We start from the raw sequence: 19,304 nt of genomic DNA on the forward strand, positions 1-19,304 counted from the left end.
CTAATGATACTACACATTGAAACTAATATGTGGCCAAGGCCAGTGTTCACAATTAGTGCCTTTCTAGAAGATCTTTTCTTCCCTTTTTTTTTGTTTTCTTTTGGTGGAGGGATGAGGGACAGGACCCCAATGTCTGATAAAGCAACATTTTTGTCTCCTAACAGAACATAAACTGCAGACCAACTAGCCTTCAAGATCCCTTCGAGATCAACTTTGGAAAGAAAATTATACCAAAATCTGGAGAACTCAAGCGAGGCACCATTTCGGTAAATTTCAACAATTAAGAGACAAGTGCTAATTTTAACAATAATCATTATTTCATATTTTCTGTTCAGTCTTGCCAGCTTCCATATCCCAAGTGCATAAATCTGACATTAAAGTGAAGTGAACTGTTTTTATTCCAGTATCTGACTTAAAGTAGCAATGATTGCTAATCGGTTTTCTTGTACTCTCAAACAGAACTGCGATACCTGCAAATCTGCAACCATTATGTGTAATCTGATCCCTTCTGATGTAAGTCAAGTAAATGTTACATTCTTCTTGTGGAAGTCAACATTTATAAAAGTAAGTGACCTTCCTGACTTAGAGAGTTAATAATGCAAAGTAAATCAACAAATGCATAGTGATGATAATAATAATAATCACATTTATATAGTGCTTTACATTTTGCAAAGATTCTATTACTTCCTTTGTTCATTGAGGAATTGTGGGGGATATTGAAAATCCCTAATAGTTTTTTTTAATTTATGAGATAAAACAAGTGTTTCCATAATATAGAATAACAAAAAAAATGATTGCACAGGAAACTGCAAATCTATCATGTACAACTTGCTATTCCTTTTAAATATATAATAAATTTACCATTTAAATTTATTTTTCTTTTTTCATTGCTCCTCCTTGCCCTAGAGATGCTACCATTAGATGCAGATATGTAGATGGATGGATAGATAGACAGACAGACAGATAGATAGATAGACAGACAGACAGATGTAAAATCATTCTATACATACTTCTGTTTATTAGTTCTTTTTCTGGATACAGATAGTATCTTCCTTCATATGTCCTATGTAGTTAGTTTGGCTGTTTATAATAATTAAAATGACCTAGTTGTCTAAACTAGTATTTATGGAAACATTAAAAAAAGAACCACTAAGATTTGGGTTCTATTGCCAGCTCTACTGCTAAACGGTTCTGTGACTTTGAGCATTCTCTCTGAGGTGGGGAAAATAAAGAGTAGATGTCTGGCCTCCAGACAAACTTGTATTCAAATCCCACCTCTGAGAGATTCTAGCTGGGCAAGGCACTTAACCTCTGAGTTCCTCCGATGACTTATTAAAACTATAATTGAAAAACAGTTACCCATCTGCATTGGTAGAAAGGGTTTCCTTGCCAAAGAGTTCCTGGACCTATGAAATCACAGGTACACTGCTTCCCACATGACATTGTCTGAAGGGAAATGCTTTGTAGACTGGAAAGAGCTGAGTAATAATGGGGGTTATCATTAAAAGCTGTCAGATTTCTTTGTTAGAATCAGAGACTACACTAGCTAGAAGGTATTTCAGAAATCATTTAGTCCAAACCTCTCATTTTGTTTTTTTTAAATTTTCTACTTTATTATGCACTTAGTCATCTAGAAACACAAACATTTGAATATACAGAAAAGAAGAAAAAGAGGGTTATATATGAAACTGAACTCACACTATGGATAATTATTAAGTGTATATTAAATTTAATAAGTTAGTAACAACTTTTTATTTATTTATATCTCCTTTAAATGTTTTGTTAATGTTTTGTTGACACCTTTTTTGCATATCTATTATTACCTACAACTTCATTTTTGCAGATGTAACATAGTGACCACCCAAGGTTATAGAGTGATAACAATTTCTTTTTTTCTGTCTTTGAATAATATCAAAAGATTTAGAAACCTATATCAAGAATAAGCAATTGATACATAGTGAAACTCCTATCTGATATTCATATCAGTGGACATCTGTGTTAAAATCCCACTCCACCAGGCATGGAGACAATCCTGGGATTTTGAAGGTTATTCTGGTAATCTCTATGCTTTCACAATTTCTTCCAAACTTGAAAAGATTCCAGGTCAAGTCTGCATGTCTGCATGTTCAAGAACCAGTCTAGCTAAGTTCAAAAAGAAATATGAGCAATAGAATTCAGTCACTACCCAATAATTTTCCCAGTATAGAAATTCACAAAGACCATATACTAAGGTCAATAGAGGTTCCTATCTGCATCAGTGAAAGGACCATCCAGAAAGGTGAAACTACAGATCCTTGAAGTATTGAAATTGTAATAATATTATTAAGACTAATAGTTGGGGCAGCTAGGTGGCACAGTGGATAGAGCATCACCCCTAGAGTCCAGAGAATCTAAGTTCAAATCTGGTCTCACACACTTGACATTTACTAGCTGTGTGACTCTGGGCAAGTCACTTAACCTCTATTGCCTTGGGGGAAAAAAGACTGATACCCATATTACTACTATGAAATATCAGATTTTCAGTGTCTATTTTGGTGGATATGATTTGACTCTTGCTTCAGCCAAATGTGTATGATAACAAGTTCTACTATCAATCAATTGATAAGCATTTATTATGTATATGATGTATATATATGTTATTAAGCATCTATTGTAAGTCAGTCACTTCAAGCACCGGAGATAAAAATGCAAAATTGAAATGTCTCGTCTTTGACTTCAAGGAGCTCAGTAAATGTCTCCACCTTATTAGGTACAGTTTTTACCCTAATTGCTGAAAAACTGTTGCTTTCTTTTTTCCAAAGATAATTCTAATCAGGCTTATTTTCTAATTTTTTTCTTTATTTCTGCTCAAGTCCTGTTTTCTTTAGAAGAGTGAAAGAAATGTCAGTGACCCAAGAGAGGAAAAAGACAAGAGAATGAAAACTCCCACACTTAAATATGAAGGCTATGACTTAAATATGACTTGGGTTTAGTATAGTTGCAATAAATGGTAACAGAAATCCCACCTATTTTTTTTGCAGGCAACTTTTTCCAGTTTAAACCTGACTATAAAGGCAGAACTTCATAGTGAAAACTCATCACTCGTGTTAAGTAGTAGTAATCAGAAAAGAGAGGTAAGGAGGTATCAATTCTGAAAACATTCTAAGTTTCACTCTGCATTTTATGACATGAGATTAATAATTATATATTTCACCTAAAACAGTGGAAGAAAGGTACTGTTCCAGGTAAGTGTTAGGCACTTTTCTCCCCTTCTTGAAATTGGAATTCACTAGCCTAGCATATGATTTTAGTTTGATTCTGAAGTATAATAAACTGGTACAGCCATGCTATTTACCTATTTACCTTTGACCTCAGGCAAATCAACTTCCTTGGTCACAATCCTATTAAATCTATTAACATACTCTGCATACTATTTGTCTTTATAGCCTCTAACCATTGCAATAAACTCATGTTTTTACTATTCACATTGATTATCAATGATACATTTAGAATTACCCATTCTTAAAAGAGACATATGGAACTGCAATTGACATCTGAAGAACATCCTTGAAAAGCATATTGTTTAGAAATATTTGAGTACTACACAGACACATATATAGTTTATAAGAAAATTGAGTTCTATTTTCAGAGGAAGAAATTACAGATATCTATAGGCATATGAAAAAATGCTCTAAATCACTACTGATTAGAGAAATGCAAATCAAAACAACTCTTAGGTACCACATCTCTCCTGTCAGATTGGCTAAAATGACAAAACAGGAAAATGACAAATGCTGGAGAGGATGTGGGAAAATTGGAACATTGTTACATTGCTGGCAGAGTTGTGAACTGATCCAGCCATTCTGGAGAGCAATTTGGAACTATGCCCAAAGCGCTAAAAAAATGTTCATACCCTTTGACTCAGCAATACCACTTTTAGGGTTGTATCCCAAAGACATCACACAAGTGGGAAAAGGACCCATATGTACAAAAATATTTATAGCGGCTCTTTTTGTAGTAGCTAAGAATTGGAAATCAAGGGGATGCCCATCAATTGGGGAACAGTTGAACAAGTTGTGGTATATGAAGGTAATGGAATACTATTGTGCTATAAGAAATGGGGATGATATGGACTTCATAACAACCTGGAAAAACCTACACGACAAAATGCTGAGTGAGTGGAGCAGAGCCAGGAGAACATTATACACAACCATAGATATATGGATTCTGTGAGGACTAACCCTGATAGACTTTGTTCATCTCAGCAACACAAGGTGCAAAGACAACTCCAAAGGATTCATGATGGAGAATGCTATCTACATCCAGAGAAAGAACTATGAAGTATGAATGCAGATTGAGGCACACTTTATGCTTGCCTTTTTTTTCTCTTTTTTTCACTCTTTTGTTTTTGTTTTTGGGGTTTTTTTGGTTCTGTTTCTTCTTTCTCATGATTCATTCCATTGGTCATAATTCTTCTTCACAACTTGACTAGTGTGTAAATAAGTTCAATACGAAGTTATACGTAGAAAATATATCAGATACCATGCCGTCTTGGGGAGGGGGGGAGGGAGGGAAGAAAATCTGGAACTCAAAATTATGTAGAACCGAGTGTTGTAAACTAAAAATAACAATAATAATAATAATAATAAAAAGAAGAAAATTGAGTTATAGAAGGTTGACTTTCCAAGGTCAAAAGGTGGTAAGTATCAGTGGTAGTATTTGAACCCAGGTTTGACTCATTTGATCTTAAAGGGAACTATTTCCAAAGCTCATAACACTGGTACAAATAGTATTTAAAGGTTGGCCATGAGGAAAAGAGATTAGATTTGTTATTTTTATCCTGGAGGGCAGGGCCAAAGGAAGGCAGATTTTAATACACCATAAGAAAAAACTCCCTAACAATTGATGTTTTCCAAAAGCTGAAAGGGCTGCTTCAGGAACACGCAGTCAAGTGGCCATTGCAAAGAAAATAAATATTGCTTAAAGGATTTATAACATATTGGAGGACAGACAGGAAACCTGTACTCTAATAACAGTTCTGATACTTAACACCTGCATGACCACGATGTGTTCAATGTTCATTGTGGCTCAGTGCAAACATGGCTTGATTCGTAGTTGGTGAATGTTGAAACCAAAGCCCAGGTTTGAATCATTGCCTTGCCACTTGCTACCAGCGTGACCTCAAGCAAATGATTTAAACTCTCAAGGCCTTGTTTTTTTCATCTGGTAAATGAGAGGCTTGGAATAAGATGAACTCTAAGGTCTCTCCCAACAAGTCACTCACTTCCTTTATCTCAGACGAAATTTCCTCACCTGTAAAATTAAGGTGTTGAATTACCTCAAATCATATTATTCTGCCTACAGAATCTGCTTACACTGTATATTACTTTGATCACTGGTATGGTATCATATAGGCAGTAGTCTACATTGGAGGTATCAAATACTCTGTTGTAACACACCTGAGTATAGCCTGAACCAGATTAAAATATTATTGGGAAATATTTAATAAAATAAATGAACATGCTATAGAATACAGATAATGTTAATGTGTGGTTTTCTAAATCACTGTATGGCCCCTGCTTATCCATGGCTTAGTGGCCCCCATTTCTATTTCGGTTTGACATCACTTATCTACATGCTACAAGTAAAGATCAGTGTCTTCTACACAAATGTGTGTCTGCCTACTGATCTGACATAAGTCTAGAATGCTCATCATTAGCTCTCCCTTTGAATCATTAAAATGAAATCCCTCATGAAAATATAATCAAAGGAGAAGTAATGTTAAGCTATTGCCAGTTTTTAACAAGGGCAGCTAGGTGCCTCAGTGGATGGAGTACTGGGCCTGGAGTCAAGAAGACTCATCTTCTTGAGTTCGAATCTGGCCTCGGACACTTACTACTTTTATAACCCTGAGCAAGTCACTTCACCCTTTTGCCTCAGTTCCTTATCTGTAAAATGAGCTGGAGTAGGAAATGACAAACTCCTCCAGTGTTGTTGCCAAGAAAACCCCAAGTGGGGTCACAAAGGGTTGGAAACAGCTGAAAAATGACTGAACGGCAATGACAGCAGCAAACTTCTCAGCTCCTAGTGTCTTCTCCCAATATACCTTGTTGTTATTTTGTTTATGCTGAAGTACAATGGGGTGCAGGCTTTTGTCTTCTAATACACAGAGCCTGGAATATAATGAACGCTCCCCCAATAAATGTTCATTGACTGATACATCCTTCATTTGCTCCTCCCCATGCCCTGGACTCCTTGGGATCTCCCTACCTATCTAGCAAACCAGGCTTCATATCAGCAAGACAGGGATTCAGATCCTTCCTCGGAAGCTTTCTATCTGTGTGATCCCTGATTTCTTGACCCGAATATTAAAAACATTAGATCTCTCAGGTTCCTTCCAGACCTAATATCCTATTAGTTTATGTTTTCTATTCTTGATTTTTCAATGACAAAGTTTGAAACAAAGATTTTCTGGTTAGTGTTAAGTCAACCAGAAAACCAATTAACTGAAATAACCCTTGCATATTAGTTACTTGAAGTTTTGCTGCATATTAATATTATGAAGGATGAGATTGTGAATATAATCATAATTATTCAGTCATTTCAGTCATATCCAATTCCTCATGTCCCCATTTGGGGTTTTCTTGGAAAAGATACTGCAGTGATTTGCCATTTCCTTCTCCTGCTCATTTTTAAAGATGAAGCAAACAGGGTAAAGTGACTTGCCCAGGGTCACACATCTAGTAAGTGTCTGAGACCAGATTTGAACTCAAGAAGATGAGTCTTCTTGATTCCAAGCCCACATATAGAGTGCTTAAAATTTGCAAAATGCTTTTCATACATTATGTCATTTGATTCCCACAATTAACCTGTGACACACAGTAATACAGGATATAAATATTACCTGTATCAGGAATACAAATAAGGTAATACAGATATCATCCCCTTTTTACAGATGAGAAAGTAAGGGCTCAGAGAAGTTGAGTTGTTTAAGGTTACACAGTTAATGTTAGAGGCACGATTCGAACCCAGGTCTTCCTCTAGAGTCCAGCACTCTAGTTATACTACAAATATCTTTTCATTAAGAGTAGATTTTATATAAATTTGGGAATATGGAAATGTATTTAACTTAATAACGTACACTTACATATTGGAAATACTCTCTGGACACTGTTTAGAATACTTATGTTGTTAATTAGGCATTGTTATACTGCTATAATAATATCAAAATTACTCTGTTTTAATGGCTCAAAAAGACATTTCATGCTTTTGACTGTCTGCCTTTATTATTTTCAGCTGGCTATTCAAATATCCAAAGATCTTCTACCTGGCCGAGTGCCATTATGGGTGATCCTTCTGAGTGCCTTCGCAGGATTTCTGCTATTGATGCTCCTTATATTGGCACTATGGAAGGTGAGCGCTCTTTCCACTTATTTTTCTATTATAGTTGAAGAAATCATCACCAACAGACACGTGGTTAGGAAGTGTCCTGCATTAATTGGGTGTCACTATACGTACCTTCAAAATCAGATCTTGCTCTTGCTTCTGTGTGGGCATATATGTGTACAAGTATATATGTGTATAACACATATACACACAGAGGTCTCTATAACTTACCTCATTCAGAAGAAACATGTTCCTGAAAAGTAGTTTGTAAATGGAATTTTTTTGAATGAACCGAAAGCCAAGGAGACCTCTTATTTTGCAACATTTAATTCTGTCTCATTTTCTAGCCCTTAATTAATTTTTTTGTATAAATCTGGTTTTTCAAACCTAAGGCTCCATTACAGTAAAGGTATAGGGGATATTTCGCACATTTCTTTGAGTCATACTACTAGCATATTAAAGGAGAATTAAAACCATTGTACTTAGTGAATGAAGAATGAACAAAAATCTTTTGAAAACTATCCTACATTGGTTTCCCAATTATATAGAACATTAAGGGGGTAGATAGGTGGTATTGTGGATAGAGCACTGGGCTTAGAGTCAGAAAGACTCTTCTTCCTGAGTTCAAATCCGGCCTCAGGCACTTACTAGCCATGTGACCCTGGGCAAGTCATTTAACCTTATTTGCTTCAGTTTCTTCATCTGTAACATGAGCTGAAGGAGATGGAAAACTACTCCAGTATATTTGCCAAGAAAACCCCAACAGAAACGACTGAACAGTAACAAATAGAACATTGAGACATGGGTGGGAACAGAGACCACTGATGTCACTGGTAGAGAGAATTCCCAAATGAAATTCCTTTTACCAATGTGGCTCGTCCCTTCTGTAACTGATAATCTAAGAGAGTTGCTTACATCACCAAGAGATTGTGACTCAACCTGAGTCACACAGCCAGAACATGTATCTGGCATGATTTGAATTCAGGTTTTGCTGGCTCTCTCCTCTATATCGTGGGGCTTCTCCATATCAAGTTTATGTTACCTCATATTTTACCTCCTAAAATAATGAAAACACAACCACAAAAGCCAAACCCTAATACATTAAAATATAAATTGTTGATACTTGTTAATTTGGGCACTTTCCCAATAATTAATCCAACCATATCATCCTTTTACCCTAGTACACATATTCCCAAGAAGATGTCACCATATTTAATCATGATAAAGCTGACTAAAAGGATATTGGGCCTTTAGGAAATATCAGGCTCAATATGAATCAACAATTTGAGATGGCAGCCCCCAAAGTTAATGTTAGAGATGGATTTTTCATCTTTTTTGGGGGTGGTGAACCCCTTTGGCAATCTGAAGAAGACCAGACGTATCAAACAGACTGTGTTTGCAGCCTACAACACTCCCAAGTAGGGCGTGAAGAAGATTAAAATGTAATTGAGAAATATTTAACAAAATAAGTAAAAATTAATTAATGTCAATATGAGGTTTTCTAAGTGGTATGCTGCCACAGGGATCCTTATGCATGGTTTAGTGGCTCCAATTTCTATCTGAGTTTGACACCACTAGTGAAAACTGGAATCTTTCTCAGAATAATGTTTAAAAAAAAAAGAAACCAATTATGTTGAAAGTTACCAAAATATATGCTTTTTAAAAATCAGAGTTCACGTATGTTATGTTAAGAACCCCCAGTCATGAAAGGGTCTCCGAGGTCCATTCTCATTCTGAAATTCTGCAAGTCTGTGGGGTGCTACTGTTTCTATAAAAGAATATCATTCTTTCTCTGTCCTCTGCAATTCAAATTATTTCTCATGTGGTACACAGCTTCCCTTTTGGGAGTGGTGGAGAAGGAGGAAAAGGATCTCCAAAACCATTCAAATCCTGTTTAGCAAGTAGATGCAATCTCTGGTCTTTTTCCAACAAACCCAGGGAATGAGTTTTTTTCACCCCTTCTTACCAGAACTGTTCTTACTTTGCCTCAATAGCAACTTTCTGCAATACCTCTGTCAGCCACAGTGTGGCACACAAATCCTGGCTTACTGTTGGTGTGATGGGGCTTAATTTCAGGATAATCTTGTACCCTGTTTCAATAGGTCTGTATATTTTCAACTGAGGTAGTGGCCACTGTATATTTAAGTTTGACCATTCATAACATAGTCTGCTACTCACGAGTTAAAATGATTCCTTGGCCTTCACTGCCTATTACTAAGAATGCCACTTTAAAAAGAGCACATTGGAGCTGAAATCTGGATAAGCTATGAGAAGTTTGTTTCTGTGACTTCTTGGAGTTTTTAGTGGGAATTTCCTAAATTTCCCTCCCCCATTTTATGTTACCAGGCTACAAGAATACAATGTATAGCTAAGAATACTCAGTCCCTTATAGGATATCCTGCTGAATACATATGATGAGTTCTTCAGATGTTTCCTGACTGCCTCTGTAAGGGGAATGCTAACATACCAGAGATACAGCATGTGGGACAGGGTAAACAGAATTATATTTGGACCCAGAGAAACTAGGTTTATATCTAGGGTCTAGGACTCACTATCTGTGTTTCCTTGGTCACAATTTCCTCATCTGAAAAATAAGTGTTGAACTAGATGACTTTTAAAGTCCCTTCCAGATCTCTGCCTTTCCTCCTTAGTAAGAATTTGATTATGTTCAAAAGGGAAATGGTGTGATGGAAGACAGAGTAATCAGAGCATTATCTTTAGTCTTCCCACCTGGTAGACACTGACCCTTACTCAAGGAAGGCACTAGGTGAACCTTAGGGCCTCGATGACCTGTGGGCTTAGTCTGGAGCAAGCACAGGGTATCTGTACTGATCTATGGCCATGATAGCCCTTAAAATTTATCCAGGACCAATCTTTGACATCCTGGTTCTCTAAATTTCCCTAAAGCAGAAATTCAGACAGACCAGCAGTGATTCTTCTGTGATTGTAACTAGTTTCCAAAAGTCTTGTGGAGATGGACTAATAGAGCATTCATGGAGTTTCATTGTCCTAGCAAGTTTCCCTCCAGAATGAAATTATCATGGATGCTAGTGCCGGGCTGAGGGACAAGCTCAATCAGGATGTGCCACACCTCAAAAGACCCTCTTACGTCCCTCAAAAATCTTTTCTTTTAACTATTTCAATAGCAACAATAACAACATTTTATGATTATTTCAGATGCAGAGGCCTCAAATCCACCACCGATTACACATTCCTTTGATTTAATGCCATGCTCTCCACTAATATGCAAATCCTCCTAGGAGGGTATTATGCCTATAATCTTATCAGTCTTTTACATCTCTCCATGAATGATTTAATTTCTGAAAATAAGTTTTCGCGGAGGGACGAGAAGAACTTCAAGTCACCTGGGAGGGAGGGTGATAGTGGGGGAGAATGAACGATGCAAAGAGAGGCTAAGGACCTAAAGAAAGTCTGATTCACAACCTTGCCTAGAGTCCATAGGATCATTTGATTTCGAGTTGAAAGGGATGTTCGAGATCAGTTCCTTTATTTTATAGTTGAAGAAACCAAGTCTCAGAAAAACGATGTAACATAGGTAGGATATGAATCCAGGTGCCCAACACTAAAGTGGGTCTTTTCAGCTACGTTACACTTTCCAGTCTACCTGGAAAAGTAAAGAATAAAATGAAGACTATTTACTATCTGACTTCTCTGAGGTCATGATACAAATACTGTCATATTGGACCATGTGGCATAGCTATGTATGTTGTATGTAAACAGGGGAGTGTTGGAAGCCAGCTCAGCTCTCACAAGTGGAGTGTTAAATGTTCGGTGTAATTTCACTTTGAAAGTTGGCAAATGCTACAAATCATAGCTTGTTTGATTTATTATTTTATTGATTTTCTAGACTTAAGAAAGTGTAATAATGTAGCTTAAACTTAAAAATATATTGTAGATATATTATTTTTTTCACAGAGAAGCAGTTGTTAAAAAATTTACCAAAAAACCAACCCCTATCTGTAAAGGTTGTTATGAGATTGAGACTTTTAATTGATGGAGAAAAGCACACTCTTAGGTGCCTCAGCTTTGAGCTTAGTAGGCCCAAGATTCTCCTGCTAGAATCCAGCTGCTGGTGATAGGCTTGGAGAAGTGAAGATGGATTTCACAGTAACTCTAGGACAAGCATTTAGGGGGAAAAATGATACTAAACTTCTCTTTCAAGTTAGTTACAAGTACACATCCCAGAAATTCTTCTCAAAGCCAGGTGCAGAAGGTGTTAGATTGCAAAAGCATCAAGCATCTTAGCATGTGCCTACATGCAAACAAATAGAAAACAGCTAGGCAAAGGCCTGGGAAGAGGGACCTGGGGATGGCAGCTGCCAGGGAAAGTGTACCCCTTAAATTAGAAGTATGCCACCTCTCTCAAGATGTTGCTGCCAATCTAGGGCATAGCCCTTAGGAGCCCCCACTAGTTACAACTGAGTCAGGCTCATCTAGCTTAAAAAATGCTTGTTGAGAAATTGATTGATCCAATAAAATGGAAATTGGCACTTGTCGAGCTCTACTTGAAATGTAATTATTGGTAGGACAGCTTTGTACAGCGATTTTCTAGGGTCGTGTTTCTAACAAAAAGCCATGTTTCAAAGAGGAGAAATGTTTGACAAATGGAAACTCTGTCTCTGATGCCCAGGTAGCTAGATTATACTGTCGATCAAATCACCAAAGGCTTTAGGAGCGTCATACAGTTTGAAATGCATGTTCGCCTCAGAGCAGATAGGTTCATTCTGGCCCCCCACTGCCCAGATGACTCCGAGATGGTGTGTGGAGTTTAGTGAGGGGTTAGGGGAAATCTAAATATCCTTATAAAGATGGTAAAAACTATTTCAGAATTTTCCATGTCCCATAAGCCTCTGTAGATTATTACCTTTTCTCCCCAGGGGATTCTGGTACACTCCTAGCAACCCAGAATATATCCAATCCTGTATAGTTCACTCAGGTCTGGAGAGGACTCCATAAACCAGCACCTACAGCATGGACTGAACCTCCTGAAGCTGCACTTGGATTTAGGGATATGCAAAGAGGTTGTAAAAATATCTAGTATGTATATACATATATATATACATATATATACATATATATGTGTGTGTATGTATGTATGTATGTATATACACAAAATATCCGCACAACAACCTTATATTTTACAGATAAAGAAACTGAGTCTGAGGAAGGTGACTTATCCAGGGTCACCTTACCAGTATGTTTCTGAGGCAGGATTCAAACTTAGGTCTTCTTGACTCCCAGACCAGAATTGTATCTGCTTGCTGCAGAGTAGCTAGTTACTAGTTATGTAACTTAGGAAAATCTGACACTAGAAAAATTGTTCCAGGTGCTTATCAAGTTCTACCTACCATGGCTGTTGCTAGAGCCAGCTAGCATATCCTTAGCTAGCCTTGTCTTATGCCCATCAGATAGTTGCTGGGGAATTTATCTTCTACTTGGAGAAAAAGAACAATGGAAAAGGAGGAGAAACTACCAGTTGCGGGGTGTGCCTCATAAAACACTTATCCATGTTAGTTAGTACAAGGCTTATTTTGTCATTTTGCTGGGAAAGAAATGTCTTTCATCAACCAAAAGTTTCTAAGTATGATGGTAATTTGACAGATATTGCAAGTATACTAGCATGAAGTAAAAGTGATAATTAACCTTTTGTGAATTACTATACCAGAAATTTCTAATAAATGACTAAAGCAAAATTTTCAGACTTCGCCTGTGATCTCACTAGTAGTGTAAAGAACTCCCTGTGTGGAAAAGCCCTATATGAAGGCTGATCAGCATTTGCCTTGTTTGTTGTTGTTGGTTACTCATTTTTTTAGTCATGTCAGACTCTTCATGACCCCATTTAGGGTTTTCTTGGCAAAGATTCTAGAGTGATTTGCCATTTCCTTCTCCAGCTCATTTTCTGGGTTAAATGACTTGCCCAGGGTCCCACAGATAATATCTGAGGCCAGATTTGAACTCAGGAAGAAGAGTCTTCCTGACTCCAGGCCTGCCTGGCACTCTATCCACTGTGCTACTTATCTGCTCAATTTGCTCTGTTATTCAGTCTTAAAGAGTTGCCTAGGGCACTAAGTGGTTGAGTGATTTACCCAGGATGACAAAGAAGTATGTGTGAGAGGAGGGATTTATCAGAGGAGATTTATGGGACATAGAAAATTCCAGAACAGTTTTCTATCATCTTTGTAAGGATTCATAACTTCCACTCTCCATTCACCAAAAAACCCCCACCCACCATCTCAGAGTCTTTTCTGGGTTGGGAACTACCCTGAGACAAATACACCTTTCAAAGTATTTGAAAGAGTTTGTTGATTTAATCAACAAAGGCCTAGAGCTACCATGAGTATCATACCTAAGAGGTTTCATTTATCAGATTTTTCCTTTTTTTGAAATGTGGCTGTTTTTCAGTTCTCTGTTCAGTACACCACTCTGCCTTATTAATGATAATGCTAATAATACATTATAATCATAATGTTATCGATTGTAACCATAATGCAGTCAATTATTACAGTAATATCATTATTAACATTTCCTCGCCAAATCTTGATACCAAATTATATTTATATTTTATGTTTTCTTCACAGATTGGATTCTTCAAAAGGCCACTAAAGAAGAAGATGGAAAAATGAAATTCCATGCCAGAGGGAAAAAACAGCAATTTTCAACGATCTGTCCTCAAGCTTGTTTCAAATCTGTGACCAGAAAGTAATTATCATCTACAGGGTCACTTACCTTTGTTCTATCAAGGAATTAATCACCTAGGGGGGAAAGGACAGATCAAGAATGATCCCAAAAGACAACCATAAATTCCTATTTGTAAATTATCAGGAAGCATTTTAAAACAATTACTCATTTTTGCTGAGTAATTGAATTTATGATTACAAAGTGTTTTGAATAGGAAGGACAACCTATTCAAATGTGCTTTAGGAATGAAGGAAGAGATGTTGTCAGGCTCATGGAAACATTTTTGTTTTTTCCTCCAGAAAAATACAAGTTAGACTTTCTTTCTCTGACCCCAATGGAAATCTAGACTTTCAGAGTTTGAACATGCATGTACATGCCAGGAAAGGGCTTGCTTGCTAGGGTCACTTCCCATCATGCACAACTGATCTCAAGGGAATGGACTTTCTGTAACGTGGACTCGTGACACAGAGGAGACAAAACGTACAATGAAGCAGGGTCATACAGCAGGTAGCCTCTGGGTCAACTTCTGTGCATGGAAAAGTTCATTTCCCAGGGTGTCTAGAAAGCAAGGTCTCTCCGGCTGAAATTCTATCCCAGGTTGAGAATGAAGCACTGCTAGAAGACAAGCACACTGAATGGCTGGGGTTAAAAGCTTTTACAGGGCACACTGAACTGGCATTTTTGAGCTTTCAGAATCAACGTCAAACTTCATGGTAGCAAAAAAAAAGCACTTAAAAACAATTTTTAATTTTATGTGTACCTTTAAAAATGTGATGTGATTTGTTCCCAAAGAATGCAGTGTGAGAGATATGATGAAATGAGTTTCCGAAAATGGGATGTCGTTGGTAAATGACTATGAAGTGCCTATTGCACCTTTGAGAATCAGCATTGAGTTTTGAGGGACCCAGAATTCCCGTTTTCTAAGGTAGCCCAAAGAAGGAGTTCTCTTAGGTCCTTGGTACAGGGTTGGTCCAAAGCAAAAACTAAGACAGGGTTTTTATTTTATTTTATTTTGTGTTTTTTATTTTGTTTCTTGAGGATTATTTTTGAATACATTTCTTTTATTCTGTAAAAGACAAAATTCCATTTTAGAATAAGACTTCACCAAAAAATGTTTCCAGTGTATGAGCTACATATATATATATATATATATATATATATACACATGTATATGCATATGTATACATATATATCAAGTAAATAGATCACTAGAAACATATTTAAAGCATTTTGTGTTTGAAAGCTGGCAACAACAAGAAGTCACCCCTCCACATTTATCTTTTCTTTTGAAGTAATTTTCCTAAGGAAAATAGAGTTAACCAGAACACCAGCTGCCATGGACAATCCATTTATTTTCTGTGGCAGTAACACCAAATAAATGAGCGTACAGTAGTTCTATCAGTCAGTAAACATTCAGTAAGTGCCTACTGTGTGCCAGGCACTGTGCTAAGTGCTAAGACTACAAAGGAGGGCAAAGGATAGCTCCAACTATCAAGGGGCTCACAGTAAATATGAAAACAACTGTATACAAGAAGATACATTACAGGATAAACAGGAGAGAATCAGTAGAGAAAAGGCACCAGTATTAAGAAGGATCAGGAGAGGTTTCTAGCAGAAAATGAGATTTTAGTTAGAACTTGAAGGAAGCCAGGAAGTGGAGATAAGAAGGGTGAGTCTTCCAAGCATGGGAAAATATCCAGAGTCTGGAGATGGCATGTCTTGTGCAGGAACAGCAAGGAGGCCATTGTCATTGGACCACAGAGTATGTGGGGAGGAGGGAGGACTAAGGTGTAAAAAGACTGGAAAGGTAGGAGACCAGTTGTGAAGGTCTTTGAATGTCAAGGATCATTGTATATTTGATTCTGGTGATGAGAGCACTGGTGTTCATCGAATAAGGAGGTGACCTGGTCAGAGCTGTGCTTTATGTGTGAACTACTGCTATAAAGTACATTCAAATTTTAAAACAGCTTTCCAATTGTTACCACATCCAATCCAGTATGATTTACTATAGTAAAAACTCAATTGACCAGAACCTAGTAAAGAAAAGCTTCAGTTAACCAGAATTTTTCTATGGTAATTTCTAGGGAAAAATAAAGTGAATAACAAGAAAACAAGTCAATAGCAGATATTACTGCAAAGCCCCAACTTCAGGGTATTCCAATTCAAAGTCAGCCCAGTGTTCTAACATTTCCATATCTATACCCATACTATGATTAATACTAAGATTAATCATGCCTTCCCATCTTCCCTTTCTCACCCCCTATATACTTACTGACACCTTCTCACTCCTGTTGCCCATAGACACAGTCTTTTAATGGTACCTGGTAACTACTCCCAAATCTCCACCTTGTCATTCCTTTCACATGCCATCCTTTTACTCCAAGATTACCACTTCCTTTTGATGCCCCTTGCTTATCAAAATTCATATTCCCTCAGTGTTCTGATCTCAGCTAGTTCTTAGGCAGAAATCAAACTGAATAGGATAATTAACCTCTCAGCCTCAATTTCCTCAATTATAAAATGAGGTGGTTGAACTAGAAGACTTCCAAGGTCCCTGTCTAGCACTATATCTATGATCCTAATTCAGCCTGAGATGATGCTTTAACTTTCCCATAGAGTGTTTGTGTTTTAAAAGAGAATGCTTATTGATCCAATGAAAGAAAGTTTCAGTGGCAGGAATTCAAATAATGTGAAAAATAGTAAGAGAAATATTTAGGATTTAGGCAACTTCCTATTGCCCCTCAAGGCACACAAAGCATGTGATTACCAGCTCTTTCTACCCAGAAATCTATACAACCCCATTTTCAACCAAAGGAGTGGAAACAAAAAGGAACATCTATATATTAATAAGAATTTCTATTTTCCCATTTTACTTCATTAAACTTTATTATATATGGGATAGGCCTAGAGACTAGTCCTGTGACTTCATTGGTAGAGAGAATTCCCATGTACACAAACTCCTCCTACCAATGCAGGGCAACAGGCAGCACCTTTTCTGGAACTTAGAGTTTTAAGAGAGTTGCTTTGAGCTTCAAGAGTTGAAGTAACTTGCCCAACATTTATACACACACATATATAAATACTTGTACACACATATGCATGCATATATATATATATATATATGCATGCATATGTGTGTGTGTGTGTGCATACATTCAGAGGTGAGACAGGAACTCAGCTCTTCCTGGCTTCAAGGCCAAGCTTTTTCCACTATTAAAGCAAATAAACCAGTATCAATTCTATATGAAGTTTTCATATTTAAATACAGAAAAAGTAAAAATGAAAGAAAGCTTTCCATGCTCACTTTGCATATGATCATCAGTCTTTTGATTTACCTTACAATATGGCAATTACCTAAACAACATTAATTCAATGATTACACTTTGAAGTATGACTAAAAATTAAGTAAACAGCAAAAGTAGATTCCTAAAATGATTTCCACATAGTCTGTTTAGCCACACATTATGTATGTATATATAGGAATATATGTATATGTGTGTGTTTGTGTATGTGTATATATTATATATACATATATGTGTGTATACATACATCTATATGCATTAAACTAAAGGAGTAAGCATATTAAAAGTTGTGTGGGCAGATTAGCAAACAGAATATTTTATTTTAAAATGTTGTTAGTGTTTTTATTCAACTAGTTGCCTTAGTTCTATCTGTGATTTGCTTTTCAGTTCCTTCAGTTCCTTGTACAATAAATTTTAAAGACACTTAAGATTTAATTGTATTGTACAATACCAGTAATATTGTGCAGGGGGGAAATATTGCCAGAATAAAGAGCTCAAGTACCATAGCCCCCAGGTTATGAACTTAACTTTGTATTAATAAAATTTCTGCACTCAATAAGAAAAAGAAGAGATTGAAAATGTATCTGTGCAGTGTGACACAGCTCAATAAAATCATAGCTTTCTAGAATCTACATGACATCAGAGCCATAACTAGGCATCTTTGTGCCGTGCTTAAGTGGCATGAAACATAGATAAGAAACATAGATTATGTGTTCTTGGAAAACCAGCGAGTATGGAAGGAGTTCACATAGAGGAGAAAGAAACGCCATGAAAAGTATTTATTAGGTGCTTACTATATTTTAAGCACTGGAGATACAAATAGAAAAAAGCAAGATATCCCCTCTCTCATGGAACTCACATTCTAATAGGAGGAAGGCACACAGAAGTTTTCAGCTGCAAGTCAGATGGTAACTTCCTATTCTGATGAACTATTTTTGCTAGATTGGTTACATGCTTGTTTTGATTTTTTTTCTAGCTACTGATGGACTACTGCAGGTGCCCCTCATTCCCTATAGATTTTAGTGTGCAGGGCCAAAGTCCAGTCTCCTTGCCCTAGTTTTGGTTCTAATAGCTACCAAGATGGAAAACCATTTGCATGCCATATTAGTAGTTAGTTTTGACTTCTTTCTTAGTGTCCAAAATTATCAGACAATTTCATTCAGCACAGTAGTTTCATGGAAAATACCAAATGTTCAATTTTGTTGTGGATGTAAATGAAGCAGAAAGATGCAGGAGATGCAATGAATTTTCAAAAAAAAATTATATTTGAGCTTAAGGAGGAAAAAAGAACTAATTTCTTTTGCCTAAATTTAGGGTTAGGCTTAGGAGGAAGAAAGAAATGATTGATTGAAAAGGAAAAAAAAAACAACCAAGTCGTGATTTAGTGAATTTGAGGTGGCTGCAAGGGTGTTGAGCAGGCCTGCTTACAGTATTCACTCCTCAATGTTTCTGAGGCCCACATACCATCTATAGGACTCCTCCAATAAGATTCCTCACAGTTCTATCTAGTGCCAGCCAGGCTTTGTCCTTTCTTTGTCTAATACACTGTAATCTGCTGCATTTGAATTTCATGTGCAAATTTAGCCTAAGTTAAGAAACTAGTAATGGCCAGACAGCAGATCTAGTCTGTATATCTTCATGATTTTAAAATATGCTCTGAAATATGCACACTGTTTAAGGGGGGTGGGAGAGGGGGAATGGGAAGGGCTTATTCTGACAGAGATGTTTTTATAATATTTTATACATTGTCCTTGTATTTGTAACTGTTCCTCATCCTATACCCTCCCTGGAACACTTCTTCATTGTCCCTTTTCCTCCACACCTCACCCCTCAAAGAGGTTTTCAAGGACTTGTGTTATAATAAATCTAGGTCTATTGAATTTCAATAAAATGTGTATTTTATTTAAATTAAGAAGGCTTGAGTCAATGGGTGAGTCA

General features: G+C 36.8%; 1 protein-coding gene across 1 annotated transcript in view; it reads left to right on the forward strand.

The window, feature by feature from the left end:
- Positions 1-17,161, forward strand: part of ITGA1 (integrin subunit alpha 1) — a 199,403-nt gene extending 182,242 nt beyond the window's left edge. The window contains exons 25-29 of the mRNA XM_036760530.1: positions 165-266; positions 460-564; positions 3,021-3,113; positions 7,276-7,392; positions 13,965-17,161. Of these exons, the coding sequence (XP_036616425.1) occupies positions 165-266; positions 460-564; positions 3,021-3,113; positions 7,276-7,392; positions 13,965-14,009 (462 nt within the window). The 3' untranslated portion in view covers positions 14,010-17,161. The remainder of the gene's footprint in view (positions 1-164; positions 267-459; positions 565-3,020; positions 3,114-7,275; positions 7,393-13,964) is intronic.
- Positions 17,162-19,304: the final 2,143 nt, after the last annotated feature.

Source organism: Trichosurus vulpecula, chromosome 1 (assembly GCF_011100635.1).
Source record: "Trichosurus vulpecula isolate mTriVul1 chromosome 1, mTriVul1.pri, whole genome shotgun sequence".
NCBI classification, from domain to species: domain Eukaryota; kingdom Metazoa; phylum Chordata; class Mammalia; order Diprotodontia; family Phalangeridae; genus Trichosurus; species Trichosurus vulpecula.